Genomic DNA, 23,816 nt, shown 5'->3' with positions numbered 1-23,816 from the left:
TTGCTGTAGTCATAGGAACCCCAGTGTGCTATTCCAAGTGTAAATATTAATTTGTCTTCCCTTCAGCATTCAAGCAATAATATAACATCAACATAAGAAGTCTTGTGAAGCCAAAAGTGTTTCTCATTGGAAAATACTATTTGTACATAATTATGAAAAAATATCCAATTTATTGTATTTCAAGTTTCTCCTAGTGCAGAGTTATAAAGATAAGAGGAAAATACATAACACTGATTTTAAACAATGATACTTCAATAATGAGATATTTTCATGCTCCGGTTGGAGCATATTCATATGTACACTTCTAAAACAAAATACGTAAGTGAGAAAAAGACACCTATGGATGCATCCATTTAACTCTTACTAGCAGAAACATGAATGTATATTGTACACATCAAGACAAGAACATACATCTTAGGTTTACCAATGCAGTAGCTGAATATGCATCCTGCCCACGGATCACTGAATGTATCCCTTTGTTTGAAAGTATAATGTTTACAAGTGTGAAGTACCTACAACATCTTTTATGTGTAATGTACTAGGTATGCATCACACATCTGTTTTTGTATTTATTAAACATAGTTTTATTGAGTTATTTTGATTTCTTTGGGAATGTTAGCATGGGGGGCTCTTTGTAAGTCTGATTGGTTGATGGTTAATATAGTTTCAAGACAAAACCACTGCATAATGCATCTTTTGGTGAGGGATACCTAAATGGAGATAAGAACAAATCATGCTCCTACTCTGCAGGTGAGGAGGGGCTCTTGTAGTGAAAACAACTCAGTTCCACTGCCCGAGGAACAAGCAAGATTTGTGGGAGTTGCAGCTCTGGGGGCATACTCCTCCTCTGTTGCTAGCAATCCAGTTCTGCAGGGCTTCCCTACCTGGCAGCACACATGGTGAAATGGCAAGGCAAGAGGATTATGTGCAGTGATGTGGATCCTCTTGTCCTTCTCCTCACTAAGGTCTATGGAAGCTACTTGGAATCTCCTCACTGAAGATCTTCTTTTGCCCTGTACCCTAGAGGGGAGTACTCCAACCCCTTTGCAGAGATAGACCATGCTCAGCCATGATAATCAGGCTGGAGGAAGTGGGGACTGGGGTTTTCCCATAATACTCTGCAGAAGTCATTTGCACCATTTTAGTCAATGTCCATTCATTGGAAAAAAGTACTGGTCAGCCTTTTCTCAGGAAAAGAAGAGAGAGGGAGACATCCCCTCACCCCATTATAGCCAACTGGGATCAGTTGTCAAACCCCCACCCACGCTGCCTGATTTAGAGCAGGGATTTGAACCCAGATCTCCCACCATCAGGTGAGTGCCCTGACCACCAGGATGTGGGTTGTTTTGGGTAGCTCTTTCTCAGTCTCTCTTGTTAATGCTATTCCACTTTGTACTGATAATTAAATATTCACTGGGCCAGAGCAAGAAGGAAAAAAACAAAAAATTAACTCAATAGCCCAGTGATCAGGGCACTCAGAGGAAGATGTGAGACCTAGGTTCAAGTCCTTCCTCCAAATTGGGCAGAATAGGGATTCAAACCTGGGTCCTTCTGTCACCAAGGTGAGCAGCCTAGCAACTGGGCTATTTGACATTCTGGGAATGTGTTTGCCAGCTGGCCCCAAAAATTCCCCACCTGATCACCCTTCTTTTTATTTTGGGTGGGTATAGGCATGCTCTAAGCATGTGTACTGGATCAGGTCTGGCAGGCAAGCTAGGCAGGGAATGCCTCATTTGAGAGTCTTGCTAGGACTTAGGCATGAGCAAAGGCTCTAAGAAGCCCGTTAGACGGGGGGCAGCATCATGGTGCATTAGTGCTTGCCCACCAGTGGAAACTTAAGCACCTGTGAGGATTTAGGCACCTACAGGGTTAGGCAGCAGCTGAGCAAGGGTTTTGTGAATATCAGTGGTGCCTAAATGCTGGATGTAGTTGCCTAAAGAGGCAGGTAGGTGCCTAAGTCCCTTTGCAAATCTAGCCTCTAAGTCAACAAGGTGGTTTTATAATAAATATACCTACTGTTCATATCTGACAATCTATATATTCTGCAGCCACTTTATATTTCAATAATACAGAGTTTCCTGCATTAGTGTTCAGCAAAAAGTTTGTGGGACTAAACAAATGAAAATTATTTCATACAATATTGGACATTATGATAGTGTATCTGACATTTTTAATACCTCATACAATATTTTGGTCATGGATTGCTACATGGTGGTCGTCATTTTGCCTTTAGGTTTTATTGGACCCCGCGGAGATGGAGGTGCACCAGGTCTACCAGGACTACAGGGCATTCCAGGAAGTGCAGGGAAACCAGGTGCCCCAGGGCCTGCAGGATCAAAAGGAATTGCAGGTGAAGTTTTAGGAGCATCACCAGGCGCCAGAGGGGATGCTGGACCACATGGACTCCCAGGATTTAAAGGTTTACCAGGAGATCAAGGCATACCAGGATTTAGAGGTAAATGTTTTTTTTAAATAAAGTAATGTTTCAGCAAAAGGAAGGGATGAATGCAGCCAGATTTCAGCAAAGCTTTAATTGGAAGGATTCCATTTTAGTATGCAGAAGAGCTGCTGATCAGATTAGGAGTACATCCAACTAATGTAGTTATCCCACAATCCTAAACTACCTCCCATACCTTCCCTAGGTACCAAAAACACAACTGTCCCCTACTTAGCTGCCAAAACCTCTAGCTTCCTCCAGCAGCTTCTACACTGCAGCACACTGAAAACTCAGAACCGAGTAAAATCAATTAAAATGTGATATCAAAAGGGCCAGATTCTGCCAATCTTAATGAAGTTGAGAGGGTATAATATTTCACAAGTTGTCCCACTGATGTTAATGGGCTGACTTGTGAAGTATGGCACCACTCAACAGGAATCAGAATGGTAAAGTATGGCCCACAATAAGTAACAGAAGGGATACAGTAGTGATTGCATCATTCACTTTTCCTATTTAATTCAATAAAAGCCTCAGTGTGACATTCCCCAGGATGCAATCTGGACTGTTAAACAGCCATGTCCCCTCAATTCTCCAACTTGGGTTGCCTTTTACACTTCTTTGCTGTGAGAACAACCACACCTGGTCCTGCTCACATACATCCTCTAGCATGCAAAATTACTCCCAGCTGAATTACATGAATGCTCTGGCCAGTCACTCATGAATTACATGCAAGGTGACGCCAGCAAATTCCCAGTCCCAGACTTTTCCCAGAAACGTGCATCGTGTACTGTCCAGATCTATCCTTCTGGACAATACAAGCTCATAGAAAGTCCATCATTTCATCAATGGAAAATGATATGCACAGACCCTGTTATCTCAAGTGGAAGTTCCCAAACACTTCAATCTAACACACTGGTCTGTAAAAAACAAGTTTATTAACTACAGATAGATAGATTTTTTAAGTGATTGCAAGTAATGAGGTGTAAAAGTCAGAATTGGATACGAAGAAAATAAAAAGATAATACGCAAACTAATACCTAACTTAAAAGCAAAAAGGTTTTTCTCACCAAAAGCTTAAAGCAGCCTGTCTGGATCTTTCAGCCAGGACTAGATCCCTCTATCCATTCATTGATGTTCCTTTGTCTTTCAAATGTTGCTGCTGTTGTGAGTAGAGATGAGGGGAGAGAGGTGATTTGGGAGCCTCTGTTTCTCATTCTTATACCCTCCTTCCCTCTTTGGGAATTATCTCCAGCTGGATTTCAGGTGACAACTAGTCTGTTTACACAGAAACCCCCAGCTGTGTCTTTGCCAGCATGTAAAGTTCTTGCTCACATCCTTCTTCCTGCCAAAGAACAGCCGCTTAGCCAAGTGATATTTCATGACAGTCCATTTGACTATGCTGCCACCTGGCTGCGGCATCAGTGTGTCTTTTGTCTCTGAAGAACTGTTTTAAGCCTCTCTTTCTATAATTGGAGCATGCTACAGCAATGTTATAAAGCAGAATCTTATAACTTTACTTACAAAGTTGATACACATATTTTACCAGGACAATAATGTTCAGAAGATTATGAGTTTTCAAATGATACCTCACAAAGCATAGTTTGTACAAAATTTATCATAGGCTTGTAAAAGTGGTGAATATGGGGTACAGACTGTCACACTCTAGGTTTGAATTTACCTGAGGTTCTTACAGAATTTCCAGTCTGCAGCCCCAGAGTGCCACATAATTAGGAGTCGCTGATGCAGAATTTAAAGTTAATTTTAATCCAGAGTATCTCATTTATGTCCTCTAGTTTAGATACTGTGCCTTTTACTTCTAGGTCACCAGTTCAAATCTGGTTTTGTTTGATAGTGAACAAAAATCTTTACTCTTTCATGGCTTTTCTGAGTCCTATGGGGAAAAGAATTGACAATCTCAGCTCCCAGGTTTCCACATCACAATGGAAACCCTGGTTGGTAAACTCAGCAGAAAGCACAGAACAGAATATGGAATTAGTGCTACCTATTCATCCCTCAGTTTGTGCACCCATCAGATCAAGTTTAAGGCATGCTAGCTAGGCAGTTAGGAGATATATACTGCTGCTACTCATTGAGTAGATAAAGACTTGTATTTATTTATTAATCCAATTTTTACTGCTGGCAATTTATTTTGGTTTTGGTTTTTTATTTTATAGAGCTCAAAAATCACGCTGAGCTTTTTCTAGAAGACAGGAAAAGGCATGGGCTCAGCTCCACAGAGGCATTTAGCTTCATATCTTCCACTGATTTCAATGGAAGTTAGGAGATTAAATATCTTTGAGGATCTGGATCGTGGTTCCCTCACAAAAAGCTAACACTTTCAATGTTGTGAGTTTTTCAAATGCACAAATGAGTTAGTCACCCAACTCCCAATGACTTTCAATGGCGGTTTGGCATATAGCTGCCCTTTGTTTGAAAATTCCCCTCACTGATGTGAGTGAGGGGTGATGAACTATAGGGAAGGAGTTTTTAGTTAGGTGGCTTATCCCTACTATTCCTATTAAGGGCTGTACCAGAACCTCACTCCTCTGTTGATTAGAAACCTTCTCATTTCCAGTCTCAATATATTCATATCTGGTTTACACCTTTTTGTTCTCACACCAACTTTAAACATTTAAACATCTAGTTTAAACAGCTCTTAAACATTTAGTTTAATAGCATTTAAACATGTAGTTTAAATAGCTCTTCAGCCTCCTCGGTGTTTTCATAACATAACACCATATTAACAAAAAGTAATTACAGCAAAGGATGTGCAGTGTCAGCTTTTCTATTCTCCATCCATTTTGCAATATGGATATAATTGTTTGAAGCATAAAATGTAACATATAAGCATTCGTGTATGAGTTATTTCCTTTTTTACTCTTCTGTATGAAATTTAAACATATTTAGCCATTTTTAAGGTATAGACGCAAATTCTACTTTCCCCTTACAAAAGTACAAATTAGGAATAATTCCACTGAAGTGTTCAAATACTTTCTCATAGGACCCAATGGAATCACTTACATGAGTAAATGTTACTCAACATGCATAAAGGTTGTCCTGAATAAAGAGAGAACTAATGAAATGGATATTTAACAACCAGTGTATTTTATTACTTTTCATGGCTGCAAACTCTCATTCTTCCCATACTCCCTTTCCCTCAGGTGACATCCTGTACCACATGTGACACTCTGTAGCCCATATTCACTGCTTTTATATGGTTATGCTATTTTTTTTTTTTAAACACAAAGCATGCCTTGTGAGATATCATTTGGAAACTCAATCTACTGAACATTATTATCCAGGTTAAATATGTGTAGCAACTTTGTATGTAAAGTTAGAAGACTCTACTGTATAAAAATGTTGTTACTGTAACAAGTTAGAAAAGCAAGCTCAAACTAGTTTCAGAGACAAAGGCACACTGAGCTATCAGCATAATCAAATGAACATCAGGGACTATCACTTCTATCCCCAAATAAGCAGCCATTCTCTCGCAGGAAGAAGGGTGTGGGCAAAAACTGTACATATTTGTAATGGAGAACAACTGGATGTCTGGTGCAAACAGACTGACTTATCACCTTCCTAGATGGCTGCAGTATCCTTGAACAACACATGAACCAAGCAGCCATTGTCAGATTTACTTTGTCCACTTCTGAAAATACATAAATGTTATTTTAGAAATTATGATGAGTGTTATTTCTGCACTTCAGTCAGTTATCTCAGGTACAGAAATACTGGGAATGGCAGAATCATAGAAATGGAAAAGACCAATTAGATCATAAAGTCCATATGCCTGCCAATGCAGGACTTTTTCCATTTATTAGAAGTAGCTAGTCAATCTTCAGTGTAAGTTATTGAACAATTAATTATCAGTCTTTGAATTTTCCAAAGTTATTAAATCTTCTGATGTGTAATAGTTTGGGGTTGACCTAGGGTGTCAGCCTTGGGGGAAGGCCACACCACTTTGCTACGGGTGGGCACCAAGTCAGTATCCCTGGTCCTTCCAACAGGGTGGGCAGGCAAAGGGTCTGTAGCCCTGGCCCTTCAGACAGGGCGGGGCCAGCTGAGACAAACAGTCTATATGCCCCGGCACTCAGTCAGGGCAGGCAGGCAAAACAACCCAAACCCACAGGCAGAGCAGGGTAAATGAAGCAGTTTATAGACCTGATCTTTCAAGCAGGGCAGGGCAGGTAAAGCGGTCCAAGGCCAAGGTATTCAGGCTGCAGGTCAGGCAAAAATAGCACAACTCACTACCTCCTATTGAGGCTTAGCAGGTTGAGGGGGGGCAGTCACCCCAGGGTTGGGGTGGCCAGGGAGGAGAGGTCGCAGGCCACCCAACTCCACTGCATCCCAGACCAGGGCCCTAACAGTGTCGGGGTGTCCCACCACTGGGTCAGCGGGGCTCCCACTGAAACACACTGACTAGTGCCCAGGCGTGGGCAGAGCCAGACTGAGGCCAGCTATCCTTGGGCCATTTCCTCCACCCCTATAGCCAGATACCTGTAGCCCCCTGTCATAGTCCAGCTCCTCGAGTTAAATGGCCCTAGCAGTCCCTGGGGGTCATCATTGTCCAGCAGCTCCTCCAAGTTGTTCAGGGCAGGCTGTTCCAGCAAGTCGCAGGCAGCAGATAGTTCCTCCAAACCATTGGCAGCAGGCTGCTCTCCACAGTCACCACCCCAGGCACCCTTCCAAGTCGCGGGGACCCGGCAGCTTGGGCAGGCCCTCTAGGTTCCTGCCGATGGGTAGCCCAGGTGGCCTTGTAATGGGGTAGGGCTCAGGTCCCAGCTGCTGGGGAGAGACCTCCTTCTCCTCTGATGGCTTGCCCCAACTGAGCTACAGGGCTTGACTTTTATACTTCCTGTCCTGCCCCTGCACTTCTGGTTTGGAAGTGGTGTGGTACCTGGGCCTGTCCACCAGGTGGCGTGCACCAGCCCCTCAGTGTCAGCCTCAGAGGGAGGCCACACTGCTTTGCTACATGGTGGAAAATAATTAGCTCTGAAATGTGAATGCTGTACTATGCAAGGTGTATGCACACTGCATAATAAAAGTGTTGTCTAATAAACCTATACTCTAGCACATGTTGGAACCCTAGACTTACTTACTTTAGTATGATATTTTAGGAGCTGTTGGCAATCCTGGTTTGCCAGGATCCAAAGGACAGCAAGGACCCCCAGGTCCTCTTGGTTTGCCTGGTCTGCCAGGACGACCAGGATTGCATGGATTCCCAGGGCTTCCAGGACAGCAAGGATCTCCCGGCAGAGCTGGCTCACCAGGATTTGTCGGTGAGGAATTTTTCTGTAAACTTCTCTATCTTGCACAGACTTGCTTTTTCTCATGTTAACCTATAACTGTATGCCTGTAAGGGTTATTCTCCATCACTGAGGAAGGATGGTCTTGTGGTTAAGGCACTAGACTAGCACTTAGATGATCAGGGTTCCATTGCTGGCTCTGACACAGACCCTGTGTGTGACCGTTGATGAGTCACAGTCTCTCCGTGTTTTTATTGGCCACCATCAAAATGGGGACAAGTAATACTACCCTATCCCACAGATGTGTTATAAGATTAACTCCACTAATGTTTGCAAGGTGGGGACCATATTAGTATCTCACCAGACAAGCCTACTGTTTTTGCCTTCACCATCAAGCATTCTTCAATACTGCCTGTCTTACTGATAACAGAGGTTGCTAGAGAAAGCAGAGCTCAGCTGATAGAAAGGGGAATGTACAAAGGAGATAATGACCTTATGGAAACAGTTCTTAATCCTTAGAAGACTAAAGAGAAGGCAACAAAGGGGAAACTTGGGGGCAAGGTACAGGATTGGAAGTCTGTCCATGAAGCAGTGTTTGGAGACACCTGAAAGTTGAAACAGCCCCATCTCTTCTGCAATATCAGGCTTTCATTTTTACTAAGAAAAAATGTTAATTGTTAAGTAATTGCCTTTCGTTCATAGTCAAATTTGCAAATCTGCACTAAGCAAACTGAATTCTTTCACTTTACCTCACAACTTGTAAAAATGACATTCAAGTCTAATCTTCCTATTCCCATTAATTGTTACAGGTTCACTTGGTGCCAGAGGGGATCCAGGTGACCAAGGTTTTCCTGGTCCAGTGGGCATGAAAGGTCTGGCTGGTGACAAAGGTGATTTAGGTAATAAAGGAACACAAGGCACACCTGGGGTGCCTGGTCTCCCTGGCATAGACGGAATGCATGGTTTTCCAGGATTCAAAGGTAAGAACTTAAAATAATAGATATATTAAGAAAGATACAATTGCTTAGAGCGTGTTTCTGTTAAACAAATTCTCTGCAGGTGTAATTCTGTTTTAGACAATAAAGTTATGCCCACAAAGAATTTGGCTCAATATATTTAAAAAACACGATAACTATTCTCCTCAAGCAGTACTTGGCAGTTAAAGCTTGAAGGCAGAGAAAGCCTGTGAGATAAAGCTCTACATGAGAAGGACAGCACCTGTTTTTTGTTTTTTCCTTTTGAAAAATATATACTATTTACTATTAGTTCCTTCCAAAATCCTTTCCTTCACCCCAGTCCAGTGTATGAAAGGTGTTCCTCTGTTTTTCTCCCCACAATCCCTATTTAAAAGCTTTCAAGTGTTGGCAGGTATGCACCTAGCAAGCAATGCCATCCACAGAAGCAGTTCCATTGAGAAAGTCTTCAGGTTTACCAGGGCACTTCCTTTCACACAGAAAAGTTGGGGCTCATGCTAGCCAATCAAGAGGTCATTGTATGCCCACAAGAGGTATTTCTATTAGAAAAGGCTAGGAGAGGGAGGCACAAACTTTCATGAAACTCCCTTTGTGGGCACTGAAGAACTACACCATTTCCAATGAGAGCTAGTGCCTTAGTGACACAATTTGGCCCAAAATCCTTTAACTTATTCAAGGGATATTTTTTCTGTCACCACAATGTTAATGAAAGCAAAGAATATTCAGGCCCACTTTCCTCTTAGTGTGAAGATCTTGCTTTTGAGACACCTTAGCTGATACCAGTTTTCTGACCACAATGTCCCTGGTTTCTAACATGATTTAAAGTAGGCCATTGTAATGTGCTTCATGACTCCACAATACTGTTCCTTCTCAAGATGAACTTCAGCTAGATCCCTAGCTGAGGAGGTGTTCTGTCTGCCTTGCAGATTCAGAGCTAGGTCGTCATCCCATTTGCACTAGCTGATGAGATAACGGTCACGTTTAAATTAATCTTATTCACGTTCTTGGCTTCTTAAACCTATGGCAACACTTTTAATCTTTCTTTTTTTATACTTTGAAATCTAAGGTTACACATATTTAAGGGGGGCAAGGCTTTTAGGCCTTAATTTGAACATGGGACAACAGCGCCAGTGCAAACAGGAACAAAGATATTTTGCTACTGAAAAGACCGGCATAAGAAAACTTCACAGAAGACATGGGATGGATTTGGAAAAAAAAAGGATTGGGGGGGTAGTGGGTACACAGAGACCAGCAGGCTGCTGTAAACATAGAAGGTGTTCCAGAGTAGGAGAAGGCAAACGAAGGAGAATTTGGAAGAGAGGAAATAGACAAGTGTGTGAAATCAGTGGAAATGAGACAGAAAATAAGGGATGTGTAGGGAAGGCAGTGGAAGTATCTATCAACTTCCATGGGTGTTGGATCAGACAACAAGGGTGAAGCTGTGCAAAACCTTGAAGGTGAGGATGAGAAGATTGAATTTGATGCAGAAGGAGAGGGGAAGCCAGTGGAGGGATTTTGGAGGGAGGATGGTGTGCTCAGAACAGCAGGAGAGGAAAATGACCTTAGCAATGTTGTTTTGGGTACACCAAAGGAAAAAAGGTAAGACAGAGGGGGAAGCTAGATGTGAACAGGTTGCATTCGTTAAGGGAAGAGACAGGGTTTTAGTGGTAGGAATAGAGAGCAAAGAACAGATTTTTGGAGGTGTGATAGACAAGGAAACAACAAAATTTAGCACGAACATGGATGTGAAGGCTGAAGGAAAGAGAGAATTCAAGGATGTTAAAGCTGTGAGGCAGGGTGATTGGGAAGCTAGGGGTTTTATTAGTAGAGAGAAGGTCTGAGAGCATGTCTTTAGCTTACAGCTACTCCTTATGGAGACTAGGTGAAATTGGTTTTGGTTTGGCTTAATATTTCTCTTCCTCATTTTTGTTAAAGGTGCTAAGGGTTCACCTGGCATGGGAGGTTTCAAAGGTATGTTAGGCCAGAAAGGAAAACCAGGACTGAAAGGACTCAAAGGCGAAATCGGCTCTTTTGGCTATCTGGGTGTGAAAGGTCTACAGGGGGGACAAGGCCATAAAGGTATTTACATCTGCATTTTCTAATGTTATTGAATGTTTGTTTCTAAAATGTGAGAGAGAGAATTCTGCCATGGTTTAAATACAACAACAAAATATTTTTGACATTGTGACTTTAGCTCAGGAATTCTATCATACTACACAAAGGATGTCGTGGAAAGACCCAGCCTTACTTCCTGCACTTAAAATAAGTCATGGACAAAATGTATCATGAATGAATGGCAGTTAACATAGCTCCATTCCTACTATTGTAGCTAGCTAGGTGTCCTCATGGTTATTATAAAGTATAAACCCTGTTTTTTCAGCGCTTCAAACTGAACTGTATTAATTCACTCTGAAATATTTTTTTAAAATCTCCTGAAATCACTCTGAAATATTAAATAAAAATATTATTTATGCATTTAATATTATTATTTATTATAATATAGTATTATAATAAATATTCTAATTAATAGTAATAAAATAATTTATTAATTATATTATTATACAATAATATTATATATATATTACATTATAATATATATTAGAATATTGTGTTATGTTGTTGTTTATTAAATATTTATTTATATTTAATAAATATTAAATAAATAAAATCACTCTGAAATATTTTTTTAAAATCTCTTGTTTGTCTGATTCTGACAGGCAGTGGCTTAATATGTTGTTATGCCAAATATGAGCACTTCCTGAGAAGCCGTGCATCCCAGTGCATGCCTGGTTTAAAAACACTCCATGTCATGTGCTATTGTTTCTTAGATAAACCAATTATGAATTGATGGTCTGCAATATCAGGGGTGGAGAGAGGGAGTTTCAAGCTATTTTAAAATCTAGCTGTGTTATACTCTTAGTTTTCTTAGTGTTAGTTATTGACCCCTGACCTGATCTATAGGGTTTATAGTTTTGGGTAAAATAGAATCTATCTGCTAACAATACTTATAGAAATAAAAATGGATGCTATTGCAGCTATAATAGCAAGTAGAATAACCAAAAGATATGTATTAAAAAAGGCTTGGCCATAGGTCTTAAGCATTAAGGGCGAAAAGTGAAGAAGCACTAGGCTGGTGGTGAAAGAATTTGAAAATTTAATCCAAAAGCTTTGTCTTGAGAAGACGGTAGACCTGGACTTTGGCGTGGATAGTAGAAATTGGCAGTGGGTATAAAATAACATAAGTGTTATGTGCTGGGCCAAAAGTTATGGAATGACATGAGCTTGACTTAAGGTTATAAAATTTAGCAATACATATCTTGTGATAATTTAGAAATGCATTTGGTGATAAACAGGTGAACCACAAATGAACAGATGGTAGCATTTTAGGGATTTCTTGCAAAAAGAGTTAGCCACATTGACATATCAAAATTACTGGGAAAGGAACTGATGCAAATGGTTGGGTTAACTGCTGGAAATGTAATTATGGTCAACCGGAATACCACATACGGATAACTGGAACCTTAAAATTGGTCTCCTGGAATACCAAATATGAATAGGGGACTGAGACTTGGCTTGATCCAATATGGTTCTGCACATATGTGGGTGAAACAAGAAAAGGGGTATAAAAGATGTAATTATCCAACCTGTTTTTGGCACATGAGAACCATGGCATGATACATCCGGGTTGGAAGTCTGGCCTAGTGCCTTCCTTTTGAGGTGATCTCCACATATATTTTCTTCAGTTTTCATTTCTAATGGTCTCCATAAGGTTGTAAGGATGCACAATAAGATTGTGAGTATGAACAATGCTGGAAACCACTTTAATGTACTTATATTCTTACATATATTGATTTTTCATATGATTTCAGTTATGTTTGTCTGTACTAATGAAAGCTCTGTTTCTGGGTGTGCTTCACCAATTTCATCTTAATTAACTCTAAGTAGCCACCTGAACAGAGAAACTGTTATTTGTGATAGGTGCACTTTGCACCCTAGATTCATCTTTGACTATATTGGGCTCATCTAGAGTAACTTGAAAATGGCAAAGGAAAAAATTGCTCTCAGGATAAGACATGAATTTTCCACCTAGCTCAAAGAGCTGGGGGCGTGTGCAGGACTTTAAAATTGAACATTTTTGGAGGGACATATTAAACACGTCCAAATGAAAGGTTCATGTGACACCCCCCACCCCCCCGATTTTTCGAGACACCTCTGTCAGGGATGCCTAGCAGCAAGGAGGCAGCAGCTCCCCCCTTGCAGCGGCACTCCCTGTGTTCCTGCAACTGGGAGCAGGAGGAAGCAGCAGGGCGCTGACTGCCAGCTGAGGGCCTCCTTCCCCCACCCCTGCTGCTGCAGCCAGCTACTTCTCCTTCCCTGCTGCTGAGTCCCAGCACTGCTGCCTGCTTTGCAGACCACCCACTGTCTCACCTCAGTGGGTGGAGGCAGAGACAGTGTGGGACTCCAACAGCAGGTTGCAACTGTGGGGAAGGGGAAGCTGAGCAGACCGCCAGATGCCCTGCTGCTTCCTCCCTCCGGAGGCATGGAGATTTGCGGGGAGAGGGGCATGCCCTTGCTTGATCCCCCTTGTGCATGCCCCTGAAAGAGCTCAACTAATATACAGCACTTCTCTCTGAGTAAACAATGGTGTCTCTTGGAATATCCCTCCTGATAACATAGTATAGCCAGTCAAGAACTATGACTTGCATTATATGACATGTTGCAAGTGACATTTCCTGTGAACCAGGCTCAGACCATGAACAGGAGGCTGATAAGGGTCTCACATATAGAGACAGAGCAAATGCTCTTGCAAAATGTTCTAGGGACAGTGCAGATGTAATGCAATATCTAACCAATGCTGATTTCTGTTGCCTTTGTGGTTTGAGGCCCTAAATTGGTTTAAATGAGAAAAAACAAAATAAAAACTCCAAACTGCATAATTTAGGTGGACAAGTAGTTGGAAGGCTGCCAAAGTAGTGATAAAAGGTGCCTTGGCTGATTGATACCTGTTCAGTCTAAAGTGCATAACTAACTAATGATGCTGACAGATACCAGTTGGCCTTGTTCAGTTTGTGTCTATTTATTATTTGTGTCTCTCTTTCATTTAACAAACACCAATGCTTTAATGCAGTTTCACGGTGAAGACTGCACAAATAAGTATTCAAAAGTCAGGAGATGTGAAAGTAAAAATTGAATGAGCAATATAGCTCTGTCCTCTTTTGCTTGTGCATAACAGTGATCCTTAAGTTCGTGATCATGTATTATCTAAGGCCACAATTTTCAAACCTTGTAGCCTAAAGTTAGGTATCTAAGTAAAAGTGACCCAATATTCAAAGGTGGTGAGTATTGCTAGCTCTCATAAACTTCAGTGTGGTTTGTGAGTGCTCATCAATTGTGAAAAACAGGCCATTCTTATTTAGACTGACTTTGGTCTGACCTTGTAGAAGAAATTCTCCCATGTTATCTGAGGATTAGTATATGCACACGTAATAAGACTGCAATGGAATGAATATGCACAAGGGGGCAGAATAAAGCTTGTACATTCAACCTCAAGTTCTTCAGGTTTTCTAGTGTTTGAATAGGCTGCCTTTATGCTGCATTAGTGTAGGGTATTTTTATTTAATATCATAACCGTTCTCTTAGCTGCTGACGTTTCCATGCTGGCTCGGAGTATTGAGACTTTTGTCTCAATTTATTCCTCTATTTTTCAGTACAGTAGAACTGTACTAGATTTTATTAATTTTAGGTGACCGTGGGAAACAGGGTCCAAAGGGAAAACCACCAAAGATGATGCCAAGCATGCTGTTGGAGATTAAAGGTGAGAAAGGAGATGGAGGAGAACCTGGCCTAAAAGGACATGTAGGCTTTAAAGGTAAGAAATCACAACAAAATAATCATTTAATATTCATGATTACTTATCAGTTACTAAGTATTGTCCTGATGTTCAGAAGCTTTTCAGTTATCCTCTCCATTACACCTGGATTACAGCACAACACAACTGAACTAGCAATGAAAACGGAGAGCTTGATTCTCAGATTCCATTGCTTTACTGGCCCCACCAGTATAAGGGCTTGTCTACCCAGAAAGGTAGTGAGCAGCAAGCTGGCGTGCTATGGATTTGTTCTCTGGCTTGCTACACATTAACTTACCAGATAGAGAAGCCCTGAGAGAGTGGAGAATCAGACCCACTGACTAACTGGAGTTAAGGCAAGACCTGAATCTTTAATTCTGTTCTGCTTTGTCTCTTTTCCACTGTCATCGTTATTTTACCTTGTGTCTTCAAAGGGATTTTAACATTTTCCTTTTTATAGGTTAATCTGGCAAGAAAATTCTAATGTATTTATGGCCTTAAAATGGGCTGCCTCTTTGCATAGTCCTGGCACTGTTTGGCTCTCTCTCTCTTTGTCTGAAGAAAGTTCTAAGTTTTTACATGGATGGAACTACCTGTCATATGAACCTCCCCTGATTTTACATTTCATGTTGGTTTTCTTACAGGTAGTAAAGGAATGCCAGGCTTACCTGGCAAAACAGGAATTCCAGGTTTACCTGGATCAACTGGTCACATTGAAGGTGACAAAGGAGACATTGGTATTAAAGGAGTGACAGGTGTTCAGGGGTATCCTGGTACAATTGGACCTCCTGGCATACGAGGCTTCCCTGGAAGCACAGGAATCAGGGTAAGTTAATGTCCATTGGGATTTTTTTTTAACTAAAAGGTCCCTCTTTGCCATCATTAAGTTTGTCTGGTCTAGGTTTTATACACCATTTAAATTGTGTTAGGATGTTGAAATACAAAGATACCATAAATCAATAAAAATAGAATGTATGAAATGTCCTTTCTGTAAAACACACTGTGCCATCCACTGTAAACTAGACTGAGTCCTGAGAATCATAGAATCATAGAAGATTAGGGTTGGAAGGGACCTCAGGAGGTCATCTAATCCAACCCCCTGTTCAAAGCAGGACAAAACCCAACTAAATCATCCCAGCCAGGGCTTTGTCAAGCCACACCTTAAAAACCTCTAAGGATGGAGATTCCACCACCTCCCTAGGTAACCCATTCCAGTGCTTCACCACCCTCCTAGTGAAAAAGCTTTTCCTAATATCCAACCTAGACCTCCCCCACTGCAACTTCAGACCATTACTCCGAGTTCTGCCATCTACTACCACTGAAGACAGCCTAGTTCTATCCTCCCTGGAACTCCCTTTCAGGTAGTTAAAGGCTGCTATCAAATCCCCACTCATTCTTCTCTTTTGCAGACTAACAAAGCCCAGTTCCCTCAGCCTCTCCTCACAAGTCATGTGCTCCAACCCCCTAATCATTTTTGTTGCCCTCCGCTGGACTCTTTCCAACTTGTCCACATCCTTTCTGTAGTGTGGGGCCGAAAACTGGACACAATACTCCAAATTAGGCCTCACCAGTGCTGAATAGAGAAGAATAATCACTTCCCTCAATCTGCTGGCAATGCTCCTACTAATGCAGCCCTTCTTGTCCACTGTAACTCCCAGGTCCTTTTCTGCCGAACTGCTGCCTAGTCAGTCGGTTCCCAGCCTGTAGCAGTGCATGAGATTCATCTCTCCTAAGTGCAAGACTCTGAACTTGTCCTTGTTTAACTTCATCAGATTTCTTTTGGCCCAATCCTCTAACTTGTCTAGGTCACTCTGTATCCTATCCCTACCCTCCAGTGTATCTATCACTCGCCCCAGCTTAGTGTCATCTGCAAACTTGCTGAGGGTGCAATCCACCCCATCCTCCAGATCATTGATGAAGATGTTGAACAAAACCGGCCCCAGGACCGACCCCTGAGGCACTCCGCTTGTTACCAGCTGCCAACTAGACACTGAGCCATTGATCACTACCCGTTAAGCCCGATGATCTAGACAGCTTGCTGCCCACATTACAGTCCATTCATCCAACCCATTCTTTAACTTGCTGACAAGAATACTGTGGGAGACCATATCAAAAGCTTAGCTAAAGTCAAGGTATATCACGTCCACTGCTTTCCCCACATCCACAGAGTCAGTCTTATCATAGAAGGCAATCAAGTTGGTCAGGCATGACTTGCCCTTGATGAATCCATGCTGACTGTTCCTGATCAGCTTCTTCTCTTCCATGTGCCTCAAAATGGATTCCTTGAGAACCTGCTCCATGATTTTTCCAGGGACTGAGGGTAAGGCTGACCAGTCTTGATTGGCCTTGAGTGGTTGATTGGAGAGTGAGGCTTTGAAACAGGGCAACTGCTTCAAGCCAGCAGCCTTTTTAGAAGCAGCCAGTAAGCCAGTTGTGAACCAAGTGTGCTGCAAACAGAGGAGAAGCAAACAGAGAGAGTTTGCCTGGGAGTTTGCCTTGAGGGAAAGCCCACACAGGGTTTTGCCTTTCAGGCCTAGCTGAGCAGAAAATACAACATCTGAAGAGGCTCTCTGAGAATCCCAGTATGACTTTCTTTTTCTCTTCTTCTCCACGTGACCAAAATTTCAGCCACCAGCTTTTCACTGATGTCGGACTCAATTCCTCCGTGGGGCTTCTCAGTTCTGCTACTGAATCTGCTAGGAAGAGTTGGTCTTACATCAGGCTTGCCCTTCATTCTTCCCTTTCTGCTGGGGCTGATTGTGCCACCACCAAAAAAAACACTTTGCTTTCCAACTTCATGAGCAAGAGGCCAGGTCAGAGATTCAAATCAGAGTCTCTCACAGGCATGTTCCTCATGGATCAACAGGTCCCAGAACTAGGTGGATCAACACTAATTCTCACTTACCAGCAATTTCAGTGCGTCCTTTGTCAGCAAAATACGTCACACCCAGGGAAAATCCAACTCCATTCACAAAAGGCATAACAGAAAAATCATCCACTATCATTGGTTGTACAGGGCCAAATCCTATAGTCACTCCTTAAGTAAATTCCCCATTAAACTTCAGTTGGTGTTTTGACTGAGTGAGGACTGCAGGATTATGACCAAAGATATTGAACTATACCACACAATTCATGTCCCCAATTTTAAGGGTAATAGTGTTTGCAAATGCAGCTTATCAACTAAGTTGTATTAATGTAGTTGAGCTACAGCAGCCAAAGCAATCAATGATAAAGTGATAAAGAAACTTAAAAGTGTAAACATTGTGGCATTTCTTAGCGCCTCAATATCAATGCTGTTTTCCTGACTGAGTAAACATTTGTTCTAATTAACTACTGTCCATTTTCAACTATATGATAGGGTGAAAAGGGTATTGAAGGAATCAGAGGTGATTTTGGTAGACCTGGTGATCCTGGGCAAATTGGTGAGTCTGCTTTTTATCTTATCCATCCAGTCATTTATACTGATCTCGTACATAAAGATTTGTATGCATAGTATGACGTTCTTCATACAGGGTCTGATCCAACCCACTTTGGAGTCAGTGGAAAGACTTCATTGGTCCAGTTTATCCAATGCCTGTTGCGCATTGAATCAGATCATAGTCCTCCTTCAGAGAGGCCATAACTTTTTTTTTTGCACATCTCCTTTTTTTTTGTGCTTGTTTTATCATCATTCCCATTGTTGTTGTTGTGGGACAGCTAAGCTAGAGTAATGAGTGTTGCACTGTTCTCTGAAGACTGCAGATTCTTCAAAATACTAATAAATTGAATTTGTATTCAGAATTGATGTCCAGTCTCATCTTTCATTTATTTCTGCTTGAAACAGGTGATCGAGGAGATACGATAAATTTACCAGGAAGCACAGGTCTGAAAGGAGAAGCTGGTGTAACTGGATCATTAGGTATTCATTTCATTGACAATCTGAATTGTTCTTTATATATTATTTTCACACGTCTATATGTTACAGTCTGTGGAGGGTTGCTCATGGATAAGGATAAGACTGTGTCGCAGATGTCACGGAAGTCACAGATTCCATAACTTCCAGAGACTTCCGTGATATTTTATGCTTCAGCCCTGGAGTGGCTGGGCCAGAGTTGTCAGCTGCCACAGGTGACGGGGGGGACCAGGAGCTCCGAGACACTGGGTCTAGAGCTCCGAGACGCTGCGGGTGACAGAGGGCCTGGAATTCTGAGCCACGAGCCCCACAGGGCAGTGTGAGGCCCAGCAAACCTAGAGCTCTGAGCCACCATGGGCAGCGTGGGTCCCGGAGCTGTCAGCCACAGCGGGGGTAGGTGTGGGACCCCCACACGCCACAGCAAGGCTGAGGCCATCATTGCCCCAAGTCAGCCCCATTTTGTCACAGTTATTTTTAGTAAAAGTCAGGGACAGATCACAGGCTTCCGTGAACTTTTGTTTATTGCCCGTGACCTGTCCCTGACTTCTGCTAAAAATAAACTGAGACAAAATCTTAACCTTACACATAGGGATGGGGAGATCATTTAAATGAACTCTCCAGCACTCTTGAGTAATTCAACAGGTCCCACTGCAGGGTCTCACCGCAGCCCTTTCAACATCAGATTGACTTCTGCAGAATCAGTAAATCCCAGGGTGAAATTAGAGTACTGAGGAGTAAGGGGTTAAACAGCCTGATAGTTCCATGTAAGGGAAAGTCAGGATTTACTTTTAGTCCTAATGCACACATAATTCTCATTAAAGTCAATGGAAATTTTGCCTGGATAAGGGGTGTTGTGTGCCTCCAATGCAGAATCTGTCCTGTTGTCCCCTCATCACAATGCTAGGAGATATAAATTTGTGTTACATTTTCTACATCAAGGTGAAAGTATGCAGTATCACGTCTTCACTGAGAATGTGAATATGCTACACTAAAGTGTTAGTATGTACAGTCAAATAGTATACAACTACATTAAAAACATTATATTCTGCTTTGTAATGACATTTTTGCTATTGACACTAGTAGGATCATGACTTGTGCAGGGTGGAGAGTGCTGAGTCTACCTCTTCTTTGGACTTGCCTAGGCTGAGAAAACAAGTGGTGCTTTAAAACCAGGGTTGACCAGGATTTTTAAACATCACTGTCATTGTCTTCATTAGATACCAAGCAGCATTTAAAACACCATGTTAATTGACGTGTTAACTAACACGTTTTAGAACACTAATCATTTTCCCAGGCTACACAAACTCACTGACGAGTTTGTCTACACTTGAAATACTCAGCAGCGCAGCTGCACCACGGTAGCTCTTCATTATAGATGTTATCTACGCCAATGGGAGGGGTTCTCACATCAGTATAGGTAATCCAGCTCCCTGAGAGGCAGTAGCTTAATCAACAGAAGAATTCTGTCAACCTAGTGCTGGGGGTTAAGTTGGCATAGCTACATCTCTTAGGGAGTATGGATTTTTCACATCCCTGAGAGATGTAGCTATGACAGTGTAAGTTCCCAAGGTAGACCAGCTCTGAATGTGTTCTTTATGCAATGAGGCAAGGCTTTCTTAGGAACCTTGCCTCATTCAAAAGGCAACTTCAAATTCAATTATTCCTGTTAACACATGGTTAAGGTGGCATATATATAGTGATAGTTTTGGGAATCTATTGTTAATATTTCTGATGTTGCAGGTGTGAAAGGAACCAGAGGTGAAAAAGGTGAAGGAGGTGATTCTGGTTTTACTGGCATTGAAGGACTGAAGGGCTCACAAGGTTTCCCTGGTTTCAAAGGGCAAAAAGGTGAAATATTTCCTATCTTGTCTTAACTATGCAGCAACCCAAAGATTAGTAGAGTTGGTTGAAAAGTGCAGAAAAAAATTCAGGGTTTTATTCAAACAGTTTTCATTGAAATTTTAAATTTTAAAAAAATGTTGACCACTCAATAAACTGGTCAAAAACCCAGTTTTTTTAAAAAGTGAACTTTTAAAAGAAAAATTTACCCAAAAAAATACATATTCAAATTTTTTCGATCAGCTCTAAGTAGGGAGCCGTCCCATCATCAGATGTGCTTGTTTACAGTGAACCAAACACGGGGTAGAGATGTTTAGCATACAAGAAGGGATGCGTGTATGTAGGCAATACCCCAGGAAGAGAGTATTCCAATACTTCTTTTTTCCCTCTAGTGTGAATGAGATAGCAAAATACCCCCAAAGGACCTCCAGCCATGGTATTTGAACTGGTTCTTTTGGCTGACTGTACAAGGCAGACAGGGGTCAGACTCTGCTCTGGATCCAAATTGGCAACTTGACAAAACAAAAAAGTTTCAAAACAGTTGCTCCATATATATTAATAATATATTAATAAAAATATATAATAAACATATATTATAATAATATAATATAATTAATAATTATTATAATATTGCCTAGAGGTCCCTACCACGATGGGGGCCCCATGGTGCTGGGTATGATACAAATATGTAATGAGAGAGAGACCCTGGCCCAAAGAACTTGCTGTCTACACAGACAAGGCAGACACGGTGACAGAGGAAACAAAGACACAAAGATGGGAAGTGACTTGTGCCAGGTGACACAGCAATTAGGCTAAAATATTTCTTCCCCCCACTCCCTCAGGGTACTTTAAATTAGCTCTTTATTTCATAATTTTGTTGTAGGACACTTTGATGTTTATTTATCCATAAGGCAGCCCATATTGGCTACCTGAAAAACTAAACGTAGCACAGTCAATATTTACAATAGGATCAATTTAATGGACACCCAGAATTAATTGTGTGTTTTTCCTATAGGCTTCCCAGGGCTGGTTGGACCACCAGGATCACAGGGAGATCCAGGTATTCCTGGATTTCAAGGTGAAAAAGGAAGTCGTGGATGGACTGGTTTTGCAGGACAAGCAGGTTATAAAACTATTCCATTAAGTCATCTTACTCTAAGTATTTCATTATTGTTCATTTTGGGGTGAGGGAGAAAGAGGATCATTGGCATTTCGGAGCTCCACCTCTTTTCCCAATAAATGTTGGTTTCCTATAAAGCTCAGATAAATGTAGATTTGTATGATTTGACTTTTCTTGCATTAAAAAGGACCAAACCCTTGGGTACTCACAGCTCACATTGACTGGAGGGGCAGTTTTTGATGTGCTAAGAACCTAATTTACAGAAACTGTTTTAATTTCTTATGATGCTTGCAAATTGAATTAATTTTCAACAATGTGAGCAACTCTTTTTTTTTCCCAAATGCAGCAGAGAGTCAGATAATTTCATACCAGGCATTAGATAGCAAGCAATTTGTCTTACATAATTAGACACAGTAGAATTCACTGATGCTGAATGGATGGTTGAGAAAGTAAATGACTTATGACACACCACACTCAGAGCTTTGTTGTCAAGATACAAATAATGTTTTAAAACAAAACAGTGGACTATTTTACTCACAAGATCTGGAACAACTTTGGTTTGATCCCTTGTCCCTTAATAAATTAAAGAATCTAAGTTTTCATCTCCTGCCATGGGACAGAAAATGCCCCATTTTGAACAGCAGAAGAAAGCAACAGGCATTTTTCAAATTGTTTTTAAAATCTCACACAGTGATTTTTTTCTTAAGAGATCCTTATTACAGAACTTGATGGATATATTGCCACCATGTTGTTGTCCTGCTTTTGGGGTGCAAAACGATATAAAGATGAATCCTTTCAAAGCTAGGGTAGTAAGAAGATAATGAATGGCAAGTTTGTTTTCTTTTGTCTGTGTTGGTTCTTGATGTAACTTTTACCAGTCAGATTGGAGCTGCTTCTCAGAAATAAGGCTATGATTTTACTGGATAATATAAAAATAGAGAAATTTGCCAACCAAGGAAAGTACACAGTACTTTTTGTAATACTTTGTAATACTTTTTGTAATACTTTGTGTTTGTAATAAGCTTGTACACTTGCATGTAAATTCAAATCATAATATTATTCTTTTGCAGCTACCTTTTGAACAGGAAGCTATGTTCAGTCAAACATATCAGTTTTCTACCTGCCAGAGAATCTAAACAATTCATTGAATTTATGAATAAGATAATCATGGATAAAATGTTTAACAGGTTTACCCGGCTTCCGAGGAATCAGTGGGTTGGATGGTTTGCCAGGCACTAAGGGCTTGCCAGGCTCCCCAGGTATGTATAACAATCTTATTCTGTCCTTTTATAAAGACATCAGGTTATATTGGCTATTCCATTATAAATTCAGTTTGGAATGGGTTTGTAATATGATTTCTTAATTGACAGTCATCTGAAATTTAGCATTGAACATTAGGCCCTTGTGGAATTTGTGTGGATATTCTAGGATTTGGCAAAAAGTAATATATCCTTACATGGAGCAACACCTAATCAAAATTGGGTGAATTAGGGACAAAGATTTAAATCATGTCTCTTTCTTTTTGCCAGGTTTAAGTCAGTCTTAAGAGTCCTAATGTTAATGTTATTTTCAGTATGTAATATGGCAGCATTATGAAATCCTGAGATATTTTGCAACTTGCTGTTATTTTAACTGCAAAACAGGTCTGGATGCCTATGGGACTACAGGTTTCCCAGGTATTTATGGTGACAAAGGGGAAGCAGGAGAACCAAGCACTGTTCAAGGCACCAGAGGAGCTCCAGGTCAGAAAGGAGAGAGAGGCAATCCAGGTCAGTGTTTAGGGTGTTGTATTTTTCATTATTATACACCGGATGAGTGCGCCAGCATCCCTTCTCACACAATGCAATTTAAGTTACAGCTGTTCATAAGACATCTACAGCCATTTCACTCAGCTACAGGCCTGCTGCTGTAGCACCTCGTGTGGGTAGCAGTTTTCAATCTATGCCACCTATTAACTATATTAAAAAGGTGCTTCAAGATAATACAGAAGTATGATGTTCATAGAGCTATTGCTGCACTATGTAGAGGGTTCCAATATTGCCAACTCTTGTGATTTTACTGTGAGGCTTGTGATATTTGGTCTTTTCCTTGAAGTCTGTGTCTCAGTTACTAAGAGGCATTCTATCAAAGCTAGGGTAGTAAGAAGATAATTAATGGTAGGTTTTATTCTTTTGTTCATGTTTAGTGTGTTAGATGTTTACTAAGGAGAAATATAGTCTCACGAATCCATGAAAATATTTTAAATCTATTTGCAATAGTATAACTTGATCAGTGTTCCACTTAAATGGATTGTTTCAACTGTTTAAAAACTTATGATCTGTGGGAAATATCCTCTGGATTCTAAATATCTCTAGTTTTAATTTACCCTGAAAAATGAAAAGAATCAATAGCCTTTGATTTTGTAGGACATATGGTACAGTGGTGTTTGCTTTGCTGCTGAGCCAGCATGTTTCAAGTACT

General features: G+C 41.0%; 1 protein-coding gene across 3 annotated transcripts in view; it reads left to right on the top strand.

The window, feature by feature from the left end:
• Positions 1-23,816, top strand: part of COL4A2 (collagen type IV alpha 2 chain) — a 191,355-nt gene that overhangs the window by 149,396 nt on the left and 18,143 nt on the right. For all 3 annotated transcript variants that reach the window (XM_067563700.1, XM_067563702.1, XM_067563703.1), the window contains 12 exons: positions 2,234-2,455; positions 7,555-7,716; positions 8,493-8,663; positions 10,593-10,736; positions 14,401-14,526; positions 15,150-15,331; positions 17,864-17,927; positions 18,329-18,403; positions 20,138-20,245; positions 21,252-21,359; positions 22,544-22,615; positions 23,000-23,125. In XM_067563700.1, coding sequence (XP_067419801.1) covers positions 2,234-2,455; positions 7,555-7,716; positions 8,493-8,663; positions 10,593-10,736; positions 14,401-14,526; positions 15,150-15,331; positions 17,864-17,927; positions 18,329-18,403; positions 20,138-20,245; positions 21,252-21,359; positions 22,544-22,615; positions 23,000-23,125 — 1,560 coding nt within the window. The remainder of the gene's footprint in view (positions 1-2,233; positions 2,456-7,554; positions 7,717-8,492; positions 8,664-10,592; positions 10,737-14,400; positions 14,527-15,149; positions 15,332-17,863; positions 17,928-18,328; positions 18,404-20,137; positions 20,246-21,251; positions 21,360-22,543; positions 22,616-22,999; positions 23,126-23,816) is intronic.

This window comes from Emydura macquarii, unplaced genomic scaffold, assembly GCF_026122565.2.
Source record: "Emydura macquarii macquarii isolate MOO-44397 ecotype Brisbane River unplaced genomic scaffold, CSIRO-AGI_Emac_v2 contig_2531, whole genome shotgun sequence".
Classification (NCBI taxonomy): Eukaryota; Metazoa; Chordata; order Testudines; family Chelidae; genus Emydura; species Emydura macquarii.
The sequence above is the reverse complement of the archived record's forward strand: the minus strand, read 5'-3'. Positions and strand labels throughout refer to the sequence as shown.